This window comes from Trachinotus anak, unplaced genomic scaffold (assembly GCF_046630095.1).
Source record: "Trachinotus anak isolate AG129_WGS33_773 ecotype Australia unplaced genomic scaffold, CSIRO_AGI_Tana_v1 ptg000039l, whole genome shotgun sequence".
NCBI lineage: Eukaryota > Metazoa > Chordata > Actinopteri > Carangiformes > Carangidae > Trachinotus > Trachinotus anak.
In genome coordinates, this window is record NW_027273890.1 from 2204306 (window position 1) to 2220002 (window position 15697).

Sequence of the window (15697 nt, forward strand, 5' to 3'; positions counted from 1 at the left end):
TCTGGGATACAGACAACGTTTTATTTTGACAGTCATGATTTGTCTTAAAAAGCAGCCCTTTTTCTAAAAAAACACACAAAATAAGACGACAAAGATCAGCTGAGTAACGCAAAGTGTGCATCAAATTATTTTCCTCAAATCAGATTTTCTCAGCTCAGTGCAACTTCACATCGAACATCCTCATAACAAAAAAGAAATGGAATAAAAACACGACCTCCTGCAGACAGACGAGCTCGGAGTCAGGTTCAGGTGAAATTCACCTTTAACGTAGTGAAAGGTGGGTGGAGGTGAAATCATCGGCCTCAGTCTACTGCACACGACACGAAGCTCTACAGCATGAAGCATCACAGTAATGTCAGGAAACTGTATCTCAACTGTAAACATTAACATGGTTGTTTTCAATCAGCAGTTCATTTTGTTCAACACTCAGCTTCCTCTTGACACGTCTGCTCAGTCACAGAGCGTGGACACAGATAAAAACAAAGACTCTTCATCACTGTGTGCATCCTCTTCGTTTCACTGCTGCAACAGAAAAGTCCTTTCACTTTAAGGCCAGTTCTCCTGGTTTAGTGCAAACACAGAGCACAAGTGCTTCATCTTAAGAGTTTCATCCCAGAACTGATGCCACGATGAGCCAAACGGACTGAAGAATAAAACAATTCTTTTAAGAGTTAATTTCCAAGATGTTCGTTCAAATTATAGACGTTAGATGAACTGGTGTCTGCTGTGACTCATCAAAAAACACCAGTCACTGACACAGTTAGTGTCAAGTGTGGTTCAAAAACACACCTGCAGTTACCATGTACAGCCACAGGTGTCGCCACAGATGTCTTTCAGATCGTTACTTTAAACACTTCTTCACTGTTTAATTTCATGAGCCGATTTTCATTTATAACTTTTCTCTTGTCTGAGAGCATGGACGTTAACATCTTTCAGCTAACAAACTACTATAAGTGAAGCTTTGGTTGACATTGAGGGTTTGAAAGGTTCATCATCTGGAGAGAATGACTGTGTTCAGTGAATCTAACAACAGCCTGACAGTTATATTCAGATTTTGATGGTGGCGCCACAGAACCCAAAACATTTGGATTCATCCTCTGGAAAACATGAATATTTTTTGTTCTTGTTGTGTTGATTAGGAGAGATTTCGACCTGATGGTGGCACTACACCAAGGTTCAGGAGCAGAAGTCTCCAGCTAGGGACCACAGATAACTGGTGGTTTTCATGTGTGTCTGACCAGGAAGTGAAATGTTAGATGCACAGACTGAACATCAATGGATGAAATGAAATCATAGCATTTTTGGAATGAAACTCTTTGATAAAAAAAACTCCAGCAGCTTTGCAAACATCATGTGACAAAATAATCTCAGCTCAAGGTTCCACTTACTGTTAAATTACTGTGTAATTAATAATCAAATACAAAATAAATACATTTGAGAAATGAAAAATGCTGTTTCTGTGTTTTCTCATTTATCTATTTATTTATTCCTGTATTTCTACACTTCTACGTTTATATATTTCTGTGTCTATGTGTTAATTAGGTAGGTGGTCCTATGTAATTAATAATAAAGAAATATACAATATACTCAATAAATTAGTTTATAAATAAACAGAAATACATAAATAAATAAATAAATGTAGAAATACATAAAAAGCAAAAATGTTATTATTTATTTTTAATTTCTTTATTTATTCCTGTATTTCTACAATGCTACATTTATGAGTCTCTGTGCCTGTCCATTAATCTGGTAGGTGGACCTAATAATAAATATATAATAAATAAATATAAAACTTATTAGTTAAATTAGATAATAAATACACAGAAATAAACACATATAGAAATGCAAAAATAAATAAATGTATGTGAAAATACAGAAATAGCATTTTTTATGACCAAAATTTATTTATGATACATTTATTTATGTATTTAATTATTTATTTTTACATTTATTTGCTTATTCTTGTATTCCTACAGTTCTACATTTATGTATCTCTGTGGTCCTACGTAATTAATAATAAATAAATTAGTTAATAAATATACAGAAATAAATGAATAAATGTAGAAAAGCATTACTGAACAAACACATAAATGTAAAAATACAGAAATATAATTTTTCATTACAAAAATGCATTTATTTTGTATTTATGTATTTAATTATTTATTTTTTGCTCTTATTTATCTTCATTGTCATTTTTTTGTCCTTCATACTATAAAACAACAGAGATGAAATAACAGTAAGAGACCAGCTGACTGCACTTCACTCGTTTTCCCTGGAAATGTTTCATCACATCTCCACCACATCACATCACAAACGAGCAGAAACTCACATCTTTGCACCAACATTAACAAATTCACATAACGTGTGCTGCTGCATATAGACTCAAGTGTTTTGGGTTCATTGTCCTCCAGCGTGGGTGTCTTGTGACACCAGAGGTCAAAGGTCACGTTCTCATTTGGCTCAAGCAACTGAACTTAAGGAAAAAATAATAATAATTTAATGAACCTCTAACAGCATGCTGGGTGCGAACGCAGCCTGAAACACAAGCAGAGTCAGAGCTCAGGTGTTTCACCTCAGTGTAGAAGTGAGCAACAAAACGCTGCTCTTGAACACCACATCTGTTTGTAATAAAACTGTTTTAAAATGTGTTTTATTATATTTTTAACTTTTGAATATTAAGCACCATTGGATTCCTGCAGTGCTGTCTTTAGGTGTAGTTTCCCAAACATCCTTTTGTCCAAGTGCTGGATGTTGGAAACCGAACCACAGCGTCTGTTACTGGGACAGAGGAGGAGGACAGTGGTGGAGACAGTGATCAGATCCTCTAATAAAATAAAAATCCACTGTGAAAAATGTTATTTATACCAATAAAATCAGAAAAAAGAAACCTCTCAGTGAGCTGGTGAGACGACATGGTGAACTGAATATTCCTTTTGCATTAAATTCATTTATAACATCTAATTTTAGTTGGTGATCGTCTCAAATTCTCTTAAATCTCTAGTTCATGTTTTTTAAGATCAAATCTGTTTGGTTCAAACAGCCACACATCACCTCACCTCAGATTTTTAAAGTCTTAATGTCAGCACTGTCTTTACGTGTCCTGGGAGCAGGTTTGACAAACTGAACTAACCCCAAAAACTGGAGATGATTCCTCCAGGGTGAAGTGATTTCTGATTTGAACAGAGCTGACATTAATGAGCAGGTAGAGGAACTCACCTGATTCATAGATGTTATTGTGAGCTGAGGGCAGAGGTCACTGTTCACAGGAATGACTACATATAAACACTAACAGTAGAAAAGAGCTGATCTAATCTGCAGCCACGGTTCTGACCCAAACGAACAAACTCAGTTTTCACTAAACCTGTTTTCTGGAGCCCCTGTATATCCAATAGAAACAGGTTTCTATCACTCCGCACTGAGCCGACGGAGCGTTTTGGTAGTGTGGTCATATTGGTATTTTAAAGGGCCAGTACTGGCTAAAATAAATCAAAATTAGATCCTTTATAGTTTTTTTCTCTTTTCTAAGATCCAACATTGCAGCACTTTACGACTAAGTTCACAAACGTTTGATGCTAATTCTCATTAATAAAGCTCAGTTCTGAAAAACCTCCAGGCTCATTAATGTTCATTAACCTGATGACTGAACAAAATCAAACATTTGTCTGTTGTTGGTTTGTGTGTCTGAACTGGACAAAAGATCACATATGAGGGAAGAGGCTCCACTCTGCAGCACCACTGTACAACTGTAGTTCCAACAAATCCAACAGAGTGAGACATCTTCTCTCTGGTGGATCTCCTCATATTTAACCTGTTTGCCTTTGTAATGAATTCAAACTCTGATGCTGTGTCAGGAGGATGCTGGGAAACTCACTCCACCACGCCCCTCCCCCCTCTGCCTCTGCAGAACAGGAAAGTGTCATGTTCATATTTACAGTACAAGTTTTCTGGCTTAAAGATCCTTCAGACTTAAAAAAAACTTAAACAGTTACCTCCTTCTGCCACCGGGGGGCAGCATGCTGCAGAGATCCTCCTGTTGGTCCATCCAGAGGAACTAGAAGACTGCTCTTTCAGCTTAAAAGCCCCATAAAAAGTAGCTTTAAAGCCGGAAAGTCGCACACACACTTGTGACTTTTTAATACCTAAACTGTCATGAACAATCCTGCAGACCTGGTCTGGGCGGATCTGAACTGGGTCTGTTAGATCTCTGGGTTTGAACAAGAAAAGATCCTTCACACCGTCACCACAGCGTGAAGGGAGAATAAAACATAGTTTGATGAAGCAGGATGATCCCGAACCAGAGAATCAACCAGGTGTCTGACTAAGCTCCAGACCTTGGTCTCAGGTCCAGACTGTGGTCCCGGAGGATTAACTGTTCACTGCTTCAGCACAAAGATCCCTGACAGTGGTGAGACATGAAGACACAGTTTGTCCTCATGAGGAACGGAGAGAAGAAGAATGAAAGAGTGGAGGTCCTGAGGAAGGAATGATGGAGACAAAGAACAAAGGAAGGAAGGAAAGGGAGGAAGAAGGATGAGTCCACAGAGGACTGCAGGTGAGTGTTTAGGACAGTTAAATGTCCAGCTACCTTAGTGTGTGTGTGTGTGTGTGTGTGTGTGTGTGTGTGTGTGTGTGTGTGTGTGTGTGTGTGTGATCAGCTGCAGTGGCAGAGCAGCAGTCCAGCCCCCAGGGGGAGCAGGTTGAGCAGCAGGAGCCACAGAGTGATGGCCAGACCTGGAGAACTGGAGCACGGGTCTGAAACAAACAAACAGCCTCGTCAGTCTTCATCCTCCTCATCATCATCAAACGCCACCAGCTGACTCATGAAAACATTAAAGTCTCTTACTTTAAAAACTCCCCCCTGCGTCCCACAGGCCTCATATTCCCTTTTCAAGGCAGAGAATAGAAGAAGAAAAAACACTGAGCCTCTGTGGTTTTGGTTCAGTGTCTCTTCTACTCATTCTGACTCTTTGAGTGTAAAACTTAAAGCGTTTCCCTCCAGAGGAGACGAGGGTCAGAAAACAGTCACCTTCTTATTTGAGCTCTAAAGTGGGGGTGTGTGTTAAATCAGGACCTGGTCTTTAGTCTGGGCAGTTTGCACCAGGACAGAAATGTGGGACAAAAAAGGAAAATTTAAAATACATAACAATAAAAATTGGACATTGAAAACTGTTAGTTTAGTTTTTCACTTTCAGTCATTAAAGTCTCTAATGTGTCACTTTTTCTTGGACATTCTCAGTTTCAGACACTGTCCCAGCTGAGGAGGGAGACACTGACCGATGGGGTTACTCCTGGAGGTGTTGATGGGGGGGAGCTGGTGGGGGAGAGGGCAGTCGTCACAGAAGTCGGTGCAGGCGGGGCAGATCAGGACGCCGTTATACACCCAGTCGTTGACCCGGACGCTGACGCTCAGCAGCTGACCTTTACGAACGCAGAGGAAGGAGCGATCCTGAACGAACACGGTCAGTCCCTGAGCTGAGCACGACACCTGAGAGAGAGAGACAGAGACAGAGAGAGAGAGACAGAGAGACAGAGAGACACAGAGACAGAGACAGAGAGACAGAGAGACAGAGAGAGAGAGAGAGAGAGAATCTGATTTTGCTGACCAGTAAATGATGATTCATATAAACCAGTTGGACCTGCAGAGGGTTTGACTGACAGCACCTTGTAGCATCCGGAGCCCCAGTCGGGGTACGTCATCTTCCTGGTGCACTGCTCCATCACAAACGCTGACTTCTGGTACAGACACACAGAGTCTGGTCCATACTGCTCCGCTCCATAGTTCCTCCACCAGTCTGACCATACATACATACACACACACAATACACTCTATTCAGTCGACAGGTCAGATACAGTAAACTGTACCATGAAAACACTGGAATAATATATTCAGAGTGTTTCCATGACCCTGCTGTCAGGGTGTAGGTGGAGCAGGTGAGCCCTCACTAACAGGTGTACCCAGCAGCAGCCGGGGGGGGGGGGGGGGGGGGGGGGGGGGGGGCCGTACCTGGCTGGTTCTCAGACACTCTGCAGTACGAGTTCCTCTGATACTCTCCACTCAGGTGCCAGCTGAACTCCTGACTGAAGGGACAGAAGTCAGCGATCTCCACGGCGCCCCCGAAGAACGACAGCTGGTCACCAGCCACATCTGGGATCTGTTCAAAGTACTGACGCATGCACACACACACACAATTACATGTAGTCTACAGACACACCACAGTATATGAAACAACACGCTGCTTGATGACATACAGTAGTATAGTAGTACATCATACAAAGTACATGTAAGTAATACAACAGAAGGCTGGAGGAAAATCAATCCATTGATTCTTCAATGGAAACAAAACTACTCAACAGCTTTTTTGGAAACAAGTTAAAGCTCCATCCAGTCTAAAGGTAGATGTCCATGTGTTTGTGATTATAAAGCAGGTCTAGGTTCTATATTAATACTGTGAAAGTATCAAGGCCTCAGTCCACAAAGAATTTTTGTGTGTATATGTATGTCTGTGTGTGTGTGTGTACCTGGTACTCCAGTGGCAGCTCCTGTGGGTATTTCTGCAGGTTGCAGACGGCCACAGCCAGCTGGTCCTGTCTGCAGGTGAGCTGCAGAGGAGAGGCCCGCACTGTGTCACAGTACGGAGTCACAGCGTGTCGCCTGCAACGACACAACACAACACAAATGTCACTGAGACTCCGGAGTCAGGATCAGCTTTTATTTTAAAGATTTAGAATTAGAAAAAAAAATATAGAAAATCAGAGGTGAGTGATGCAGCACAGTCAGCAGCTGTTTCACCACCAGAGGGCGACGTTCACATTAAACAGAGCTGAACAGAAAGTGAATGAGCGCATCTGGACAACCAGCCAGGTCATAGTCATTGAGTCACAAGTGTGTGTACTCAGCCAAAGATCATTTGTGATGGAGGGAGCATCACTCCGTGGCGGGTTTCTGAGACGTCTCACATGACATCACATTCAACTTTCATTCATCAACAAATCAATTATAAATAAAACTGTTTTAAACCTTCAGTATTTGGATCAAGCGTCTGATGAAAGGGAAAATATGTCAGATTTATGATCTACAGCTGATACAGATACACTGGGGATCAGCAGGGGGCAAACATTAAAGGACCAAACACACTCTGACGACAGGCTCTGTCACCTCTGTCTCTGTTGGTCCATCCAGAACTTGCAGCTCTTCATGACGAAGTCGCAGCCGAGGCCGCGGCCCCAGTCCAGCCTCTGAGCCAGGCTGTAGTTGGCTCGGTACCAGCCGCTGTCCTCCATGATGGCCAGCGTCAGCCGAGAGAACACCCGGTTCTGGGTGTGGGAGCCCGTCATCGCCTCGTTCTGAGGGGGGAGGAGAAGATGATGATGAGAATGAGGAAGAACCCCAAACTGTTCTGCAGAAAACAGTCGCTCAGAGACAGAGTGTGGTGACCTCCAGCAGTCTCTTCTCCCAGTGGTTCAGCTCAGTCCCCGTCCCTCCCTGGTTCTCCAGCTCCATCCCCTCCAGGATGGGACAGTTAAAGTGTCTCCTTGCTTCCTCCTGCGAACAGAGACAAGAACACACGTCTCCTGGGGCTGCTGGAAATCAATCAATCAATACTGATGATGAGGACATGCACTTCTTCAGGAGAAGTGACGGACATGAAGTCCACAGCCGTGGAGCTGACACAGTGTTTAACAGAGAAACACAAACAGCCTCTTACCACCACACGAGGAGTGACCAGGACATGGACCTGGTGCCGCACCATCACCCCCCCTCTGATGTCCCACAGCCTGCTGACCCTCCTGATCACAGCCTCACTCCACTGGTACAGTCCCAGGCTGCAGGACACACACACACACGCACACGCACACGCACACGCACACACAGTACAGTCAATGGCCAAACAGCACCTGAAACAGGAACTTGGCTCTCGACCTCTTTTACGTGTTTGCAGCTGAATCAACACTGTGACTGTATTCAGTGTTGTATGATGAGTCAAAGCTTATGAATGAAATTTAAAACGACCCCTGACCCTCAGATGAGCGTTTCATACAGAGGAAGCTCGATGTTTTTTGTCTTTTTGGTATAAAGCCCTGATGGACACACAGTAAACACTGACATCACTTTTTTCTACATGTCTGAGTTTTAAGTCAAACAGCTGTGGATCAGTTTCCTCTAACTGCCACATTAAGCCGTCAGTGCAGGACGCTGCAGCACAGATCCACAGACAGTGTTCACCTCTCGTTGAAGGCGGGGAGGCCGCTGGCGAAGCGAGGAGTCAGCGGTTTGCCCTCATCGTCGTGGTAGAAGGCAAACAGACCAGCTGAGAAGCCCTAGTGGACAAAGGAGGAAGAGCACACAGGTCAAAGGTCAGTGGTGACATTAACAACCACAGAAACCACCTGCACACACTCTGCTCTGATCACAGTGTGAGCTTATTGTCCTGTTGGTGACCGACCTAACGAGCTAACAAGCTAACGAGTGAACTGATGATTAAGAAGCTCAGAGACCCTTCAAGTCACCAAGACTCTGGAAGCACCTGCTCTGTGAAGACGTTTGGATGAAGAACATTAAGCTGATTCTTAGTCAACACCATTAAACACAGTTCAACAGCAGCAAGTAAATCTAGTCAGGGTTAAGTCTGGGTTTGAGTTGTAAGAATCCAGCACTGACCAGAGCGTGGATGATCTCATGTTTGACAGTGGAGAGCATCCCTTCAAACTCCTGAGGCTGAGAGGAGATCATAGCAGGACACAGGTTGGCATAGCCTGCGATAGGTCTGGAAGAGACACACACACACACACACACACACACACACACACACACACACACACACACACACACACACACACACACACCTTATTGTGCTGACCTGGTTTTATCGATGAACAATACAGTCAGTGTCCAGTTTTATGACGTACACCTGAACAATCAACACACAGCTGTGCAGTAACATCTGTCTCTATGACGTTTACAGTGTTGAGGTTTGTGTATTACTGAGGTCAGAGTTAAAGGTGCTGTTGGACTGGACTACATTTCCCAGGGAGGTGTATTTGTACAGGTGTTCATAACAAAGCAGCCACAGAGTGTAGCTCTCTCTGCGTGTTTCACCTGCAGCTGTTACTTGAATTCAACAGCTTCACTTCAGCCTTGTTGAATGTTTCAGGTCCGACAGTCAGACTGACATCGGAGCTTTGACATTTATTTTATTTGATTTGTATTTATTCAGACATGAGACCAACATGTCAAAGTGCCATGAGTGTAAACAGGTGCAGGTCTGCTGAGGCCTCAGTGATGATGCTCTCACCTGTCCAGCTCCGCCTCCAGCTGGCAGTACGCAGCATAGGCCACTATGTTCTCCTGTCCGCAGCGCTCTGTAGTGATACCGCTGACATACAGCACAAAGTCGGACCCCTCCACTCCGGGGCCATCTGGGGGTCCTGAGGGGCCACATGACTTCCCGGACTCACTGCACACCTTGCATTGCTAAAAACACAGGACAAGTGAGCAAAGGGACGAACTGTACTAAAGCTCCTCAGGCAGTTTGTTACATACAAACTCTGCATGTGTCCATTACTCTGATGAGAAGCTTTGAGTCTCACGTGCTCTGCAGTAAGAATAGACAGCAGGAGAGGCTGCAGCACTATTATTAACTCAACAATAACCATAATGAGATTAACATCCCAACAACCTTCACCTCCTGCTGTCCACCTGTCCCTGCCTCCTTTCTTCTATTCTTCCCCTCTTAACTCCTCCACTCCTTCCTCCCCTTCACTGTGATGTAACATTATCAAGGATAATGTTAATGTGCAATTGCTGACATAAGAGCACCTGGATAAAGCTTCACAGGGCTGCTAGCATGTCTGGAATCCAGTTATAACATGATCTGTGTGCAGTGGCCCTTCCTGACCTGCAGGTGGTGCTGTGGTACGGTGACGGGGCCGCACTGGGTGACGTCTGCACAGGCGCCTTGGCAGTAGCGATGAGGGTCATCTCTCTTCCTCAGGTACTGGTTGGTTGCACATTGTCTGAGATGACACAGACAACAAACAGCAACTTTAAATGAACTGCACCACGTTAAGAAACGTTGGAGTAAAAGAGGCAGTAAAAAAATCTGGACTCCACAGCCGAAACCTGATAAAATGAGACTCAAGCAAGAACATATGAGTTTCCTTATTCTAAATCTCTTTTGCTCTCTATGCTGATGCTAGTTTGTATCTAAGAGGAAAAATCTGTTGTTATAGATCTTAGGCGCTCAGCTGTAGTTTAAAGTTCCTCCAGACATGTTTGAAACTATGTAAAAATACTCAGCTATAATAAATATTCTGTTCAAATGTAAAAAGTGAAAAAAAAAAAAAAAAATCCTGGATCAGGCCTTGGCCCCGCCCACCACCTGCTGGCTCCAGGTGTCCAGGTGAAAGAGCAGAGAGTATGAAGATGTTAGAGGAGGAAACATCAGAGAGACTCAGCCTCATGTTGGAGCCTCAGTCAGACCCAGACTCAGATGAGGAGTCTGTTGAGACCAGAATCAGAGACTAGCAGACGGATCAGAACCGTTAGCATAGTTAGCATCTTTTATTTGTTTATGTTGTTTGTTAGCTTGTAACTGGCAGTGGCTGACACAGTGTTGTGCTAATGCTAACTCTGGCTCTCTGTACTGACAAGGTTTCGGCCGTTTTTAGCCCCACCCCCTTTACACACAAGTTGACAGGATTGGTTCCTCAGGTTCTATGACGTATGAATCCCTGACTGTCTGGATCTGTTTTTATGAGACTGTCATTGCTTCACTGCAGTTCAAGGTGGAAACACTCAGTCATGGTGTTGACTTATTATTTCACTCATTATATTTCTTGTATTATATGAAAACAACATCTGGACATTAACAAGGTTAAACACTTGATTTTCATTAGTCCACATACCTGCTGAGCAGCACAGGCCCCACCCTGCGCCTCACACTGAAGGCCCTCTGCAGGTAGTCGATGGCCTGAGGGAAGAGTTTATCCTGAGGAGGGACACACAGTTTCAGTCAGTGTACAGACACATTATCAATCACTGTAATAGGTTCAACTCCAACAGGTTAATCAGCTGGTGTCAAGTTTCTCTTAAATCTTGTCACAGCTAAATGTTGAAACCACAGAAGCTGCAGTTCCTTTAATGGCCACTAGATGCTGCCTCCATGAAGATTCAGTCGGCCTGGAACCTTTAGAAAACCCTCCAAACTACAAAGTCTCCTAATACAATGTGAAGAAAAGGTGGCTCTCAACTGCTAATTGTACTTGTTCTAATTTCTTTGGAGTAATTTTGGAAATGAAAACAAAAATTGCGATATATTATGATTATACACATACATACTTTGTCCTCATCTGTTTTTTTTTCTGGGTGCAGTAATTTACATAATGACTAAGAGCAATGAAGAAATCAGGCTTCAACATGTCCCTCCCTAAGTCTGTAAGTGATACACAGATGATTGAGGTTGTTATCTCCCCATCAAATGGTTTGTGTATAAACTGCGGGGGAAGATTGTAAAAGATGCCTATTAAAATCTCCCACAGCCCGGGGTAACTTCCTCAGATGTCTTATACTGTCAGACCAACAATCAAAAACGCAAAGATATTGAACTTATTACCATGAATGACAAAGAAAAGCATAAAATCCTGATATTTAAGAAGCTGTAACCTCCAAATGTTTGACAATTTTGCAGCTCTACATCAGATTCTCCATTGTTCCTCACCTTCACCAGTCTCCTCTTGTCTGCAGGAAGCCTGTGGAAACAGAGAGCTCTTCAGCTGGAGACAGCAAACATCACTTACACTTAGTGAAGTCATACAACTGGTGCCTGAATCATAGAGACACTATAAAGTGTCAGGCTGCAGCTTTAAAGTTGTTTTATGGCAGTTACAGAATGACTGAGGACCTCTGCTGCAGTACTCACTGGTCGACGCTGTAGTCATAGATGATCTTAATCTTCAGCTGAAGGTCGTCGGGGGAGCTTCTCTTAGTGAGACGCTCAGGCTTCAAGTAGACATGATGGACAACCTAAAAGAGCCCAGCAGACGGCTTGGTTTCACCATTTGGCACCCAGAGTTCTCCAGGTTAAGGTTGGACAATATGGATAAAACTGTGATTCACAACAGTACCAAACTCAGGTACATCATCACATTGATGAAACAGTCATAAAAATACTGTAACCCCCTACATCAGTACAAGTCGTGTGCATAAATATATGTGGAGAGCGAACCTTGAAAGATCAACTTCAAAGTTATTTAATCAGCACTTTCAGCATCAAAAATATTGAAAGTAATGTATATTTGCATGCTTAATTTAAGTTTGAAGTGGAGGTTGTTTACAAAATGGTTCTTTTATTTTGAAGAGATCTTCCCGGAAGTGTTATTACCGCTGTTGCTAGGGGAACACGGGCTAAAGGTGAACATTAGAGACCATGGATGTATTATCAGACCTAACTCACCTCTATCACCGCTGAAACATGTCTGACAGACGCTGCACACCGCGGTGCACATCGGAAACACGACCACCGGAGACGGACGGACGTGCTAGCCTCTTAGCTCACCTGCTAACTGTCCAGAAACTCTGGCGTTAAATCTCGGCTTGGCAGCCACTGACACCCGCCGAGCTGCTTCTGCTTTTTGTTGTAACAGAAAAACAATATCACGTCTTCGTGGAAATTGGTTCGAGTGGGTGTCAGCAACAGGTTTTAACGCAATATAGCTAAAGAGATCCGGTAATCAGCGCAGTTAGCATGCTAGCTAGCTTAGCTTGGTCTGAACCCAGCGGACCAAGCCGGGGCTCACCTCGTCGGGAGGGGGGGCTCGGTGTTTGCAGGTCCCATGGCAGCTCGCTATCACAACCAGCAGGGACAAGATGAGGGCAGGGCCGGGGAGGACCCAGGACGCGGACGGCTTGCCATCCCCGCTAAGCCTCGGCTCCATCCTCCGTTCAGCCCGACAGGCGGGCCTCGGCAGCCCGCAGTCAGCAGAACCTCCGCCGGTCCGGTCGCCTCGGTGCTCGTGTCATTCATCGCTTGCAGGGTGAATCAGAACATTTTAGCATCCCACGAATGCGACCGACGTTTGAACCGTAAGAGAAGAGACAACACCGGTAATGGGTCAAATGACGGCTGACGGCTGCGGCGGCTCCCGGGTCGTTTCTCCGTCTCCGCTGAGAGCGCCGGCCCCCGAAGATCGTCCGTAACCACAGTGAGTCACTCTGAGGGACTTGTCTTGTACCGATGTCCGCTGAGCGAGGGCGCGCAACCTCCAAAGATCGTATGTAACGAGATGACTCACTCTGAGCCACAGAGATGGCTGGGTGAACCCGCTGGGAAAAACATTTGCACAGATTTCTGTATGAACATGTGCCGTGTACATTTTGACACAGGGGGGCGTGTTTATGTCAAAACCATACACTGTATGTACAAAACAAATAAACAAAAAACTAAGGCCCTCATCATTTTAGCTAACACCCTGTTCTGTTGTACTGGTGTTGGTATAGTTAAATGCTAATTTACAGTTTATTCAGTAACCACAAATCCACCAACACAATGAAAATGGAAGGATTATCAATTTGTCAGATGAGTGTAAAATGAATGCACAATACATAGGACAAAAAAAAAACAACAACATGGAGAATGCAGAGTTTGTGGGGAACCTCAACATCCCCTTTCAAGTCCATGTTGTACCACATTACTAATAGAACAGAGGACAGTTTGACCAGCTGCCGCTGCTGAACACTGTGATTCCCGTTCATACTTAACGACACAACAATATTTACACTTTTATGTAAACTTTTATTATGAAGCCCATGTTGTTTCTTCTTCTTCTGTCTTCAGGCTCGTTTGTAAATGGCCGTGGGTCTGATGTTCCCACACTCTGTGACAGCCAGACACTATAAACTAATTGAAGTGATCCTGAACTTCAGAGAGAGGAGTTTAATGTGATTAGCTCTGCAGGCTCCAGCTTAACTGAATATTGAACCAGTCTCTGATGAGTGTCCACTGAAAGGCTCCTCTGAGTTCGTGTGATCACCTGAATCCTTTTTTCTTCTGCGACTCTGGTCATGAAGTGCAAATTCCAAACCGTTGTTGTTAGTTGGTGAGAATCCTGGTTAACGTTGTTGAGTCAAGTCGAGCTGTGTGTCCTGCTGAAAGCTGCCTGACAGAAAATTAGATTGCCACCTCAACGTGTTTCCAGAAGTTGTGTAGTACTGCTGCGTGTTTGAAAACAGTAGTTTAAAGGATGTCCAGGTGCATTGTGGGAAATAAAATGATGTCCCATTTCAGGGGCTGCAACCTGTGGAGGATGTAGTCTGTGCAGTGTGATCCTCCAGCTCCCTGTCCGCATCGTTTGTTTTCATTTCCAGCGCCTAATGAATCTTGGGATAGGTTGGGCCATGAAGGATCCACCTGTTGGAGCCTTCGTGGCCCAGGACAAGAAGGATGCATCTGAAGGCGTCTTTGAAACAGGATCTATTTTCTTCAAATGCAGCCCCTGAACTGGGACACAGCTATAGCTTAGATTCTCAATTGATTCTGCTCTTCAGCTCTGATCCTTCATTTTAAACTGTCCCACTTTAAGTTCGACAACATTACAGGCCTCAAATGATAAGGTTCAGTTTTAAGGCTCAGTGTCTGAATACAGGCTGTGTGCATTTCTCTGTGGACTGAGGCTTTGATACTTTCACAGTGTTAATATAGAACCTAGACCTGCTTTATAATCACAAACACATGGACATCTACCTTTAGACTGTGTGGAGCTTTAAGTTGTCATCCAAATTTAGCAAAAATATTCAGCAAATTTCCAGAAAATTATTAAAGCAAAACATACATGAGGTCCAGCAGGTGGAGCTGCCATAAAACCACCACAGAAGAAGATAAGCTCATTAAAAGAGCCAGTCAAAGCTCAGACAATGGGAACATGATGAAAACCAAAAGTGTATGAAAAACTGTGGATGGAAATGTATTTATAAACGGAGTCAACACTCAGTAATTAATGACAGAAAACAAACTTTATTACAAAACAAACATCTTTTGGAGATACTGTGTTTTCCATTCTATAGTGGCTTTGTGTATTTGTATCTCATGTTGAATGGAAAAGTATTCTTAGCGGCTGAATTCTTCAGTGTTGGTTTTCAGTCATCTACAAATGATCAGTACACTGGAAGATTTTTACATCTTGAAAATAACAAAATCACTTCATATAATTATGTAGCCTGTAATTAATAATTACACATATAATTAAGTCTTTGGCAGAGGTTTCTGATTGAAAATGGAAAATCACCCCAATTCTTCACTATAGTTTGTTTTTTACCCTCCACAGGGCAGAAAAGTCATACAGGGTAGGTTATAATAATGATAATCAGAGTCACACCAAAACAAACTGGAGACCAGCTCCGACAAAATGAAACATTTCCACACAACAAAAAAGTTGGAGTGTTTGTCTGTGCCAGCAGAACTACAACTATGAGAAGATCACTGGCGAGGCTCATCACGTCCCTGACTGCTCACGCCGTTAGGGACAAAGGTGAGTCCATCATTTAAGGCACAAAGTCAGTCCTGTCCTCTCTGGACTTCAGGTGAAAAGTCCGGAGGTCCCAAAGAGAAAACATTTGTAATAATTGTACTGTCTGTCTGTTGGGGGGAAATGGCTGCGTTCACACTGCCAGGTCCTTACTTCATCTCTTTATCTACATGTTAGC

The 15697-nt window shown here is 43.6% G+C and overlaps 1 protein-coding gene and 1 long non-coding RNA gene across 5 annotated transcripts in view; one reads left to right on the forward strand and one right to left on the reverse strand.

The window, feature by feature from the left end:
• On the reverse strand, nt 1-13188 carry lmln (leishmanolysin-like (metallopeptidase M8 family)). Of its 3 annotated transcripts, none has more exons than XR_011687157.1 (17): nt 12796-13188; nt 11919-12022; nt 11718-11748; nt 10906-10988; nt 9897-10014; nt 9294-9472; nt 8660-8765; nt 8225-8319; nt 7707-7824; nt 7436-7543; nt 7157-7344; nt 6520-6652; nt 6005-6164; nt 5662-5792; nt 5275-5485; nt 3990-4752; nt 1-522 (listed from the first exon to the last, which is right to left on the reverse strand). XR_011687157.1 is itself a non-coding variant. In XM_071472498.1 (16 exons), the coding sequence occupies exons 1-16, from the start codon at nt 12931-12933 to the stop codon at nt 4652-4654; spliced, it is 2004 nt and encodes a 667-aa protein (XP_071328599.1). In that variant the 5' UTR covers nt 12934-13188; the 3' UTR covers nt 1-4651. The 3 variants fall into 3 exon arrangements, 1 of the variants encoding a protein (XP_071328599.1); XR_011687156.1 differs by having other exon boundaries at nt 1-3898; XM_071472498.1 differs by having other exon boundaries at nt 1-4752.
• The window catches only part of LOC139614861 (uncharacterized), a 7808-nt gene continuing 442 nt past the window's right edge, over nt 8332-15697 (forward strand). Inside the window, exons 1-2 of one of the 2 annotated variants that reach the window (XR_011687159.1) lie at nt 8332-8743; nt 15452-15522. This is a non-coding gene — a long non-coding RNA (uncharacterized lncRNA). Of the gene's footprint in view, nt 8744-13061; nt 13201-15451; nt 15523-15697 lie in introns of those variants that run through there. The other variant, XR_011687158.1, reaches the window with a different exon arrangement.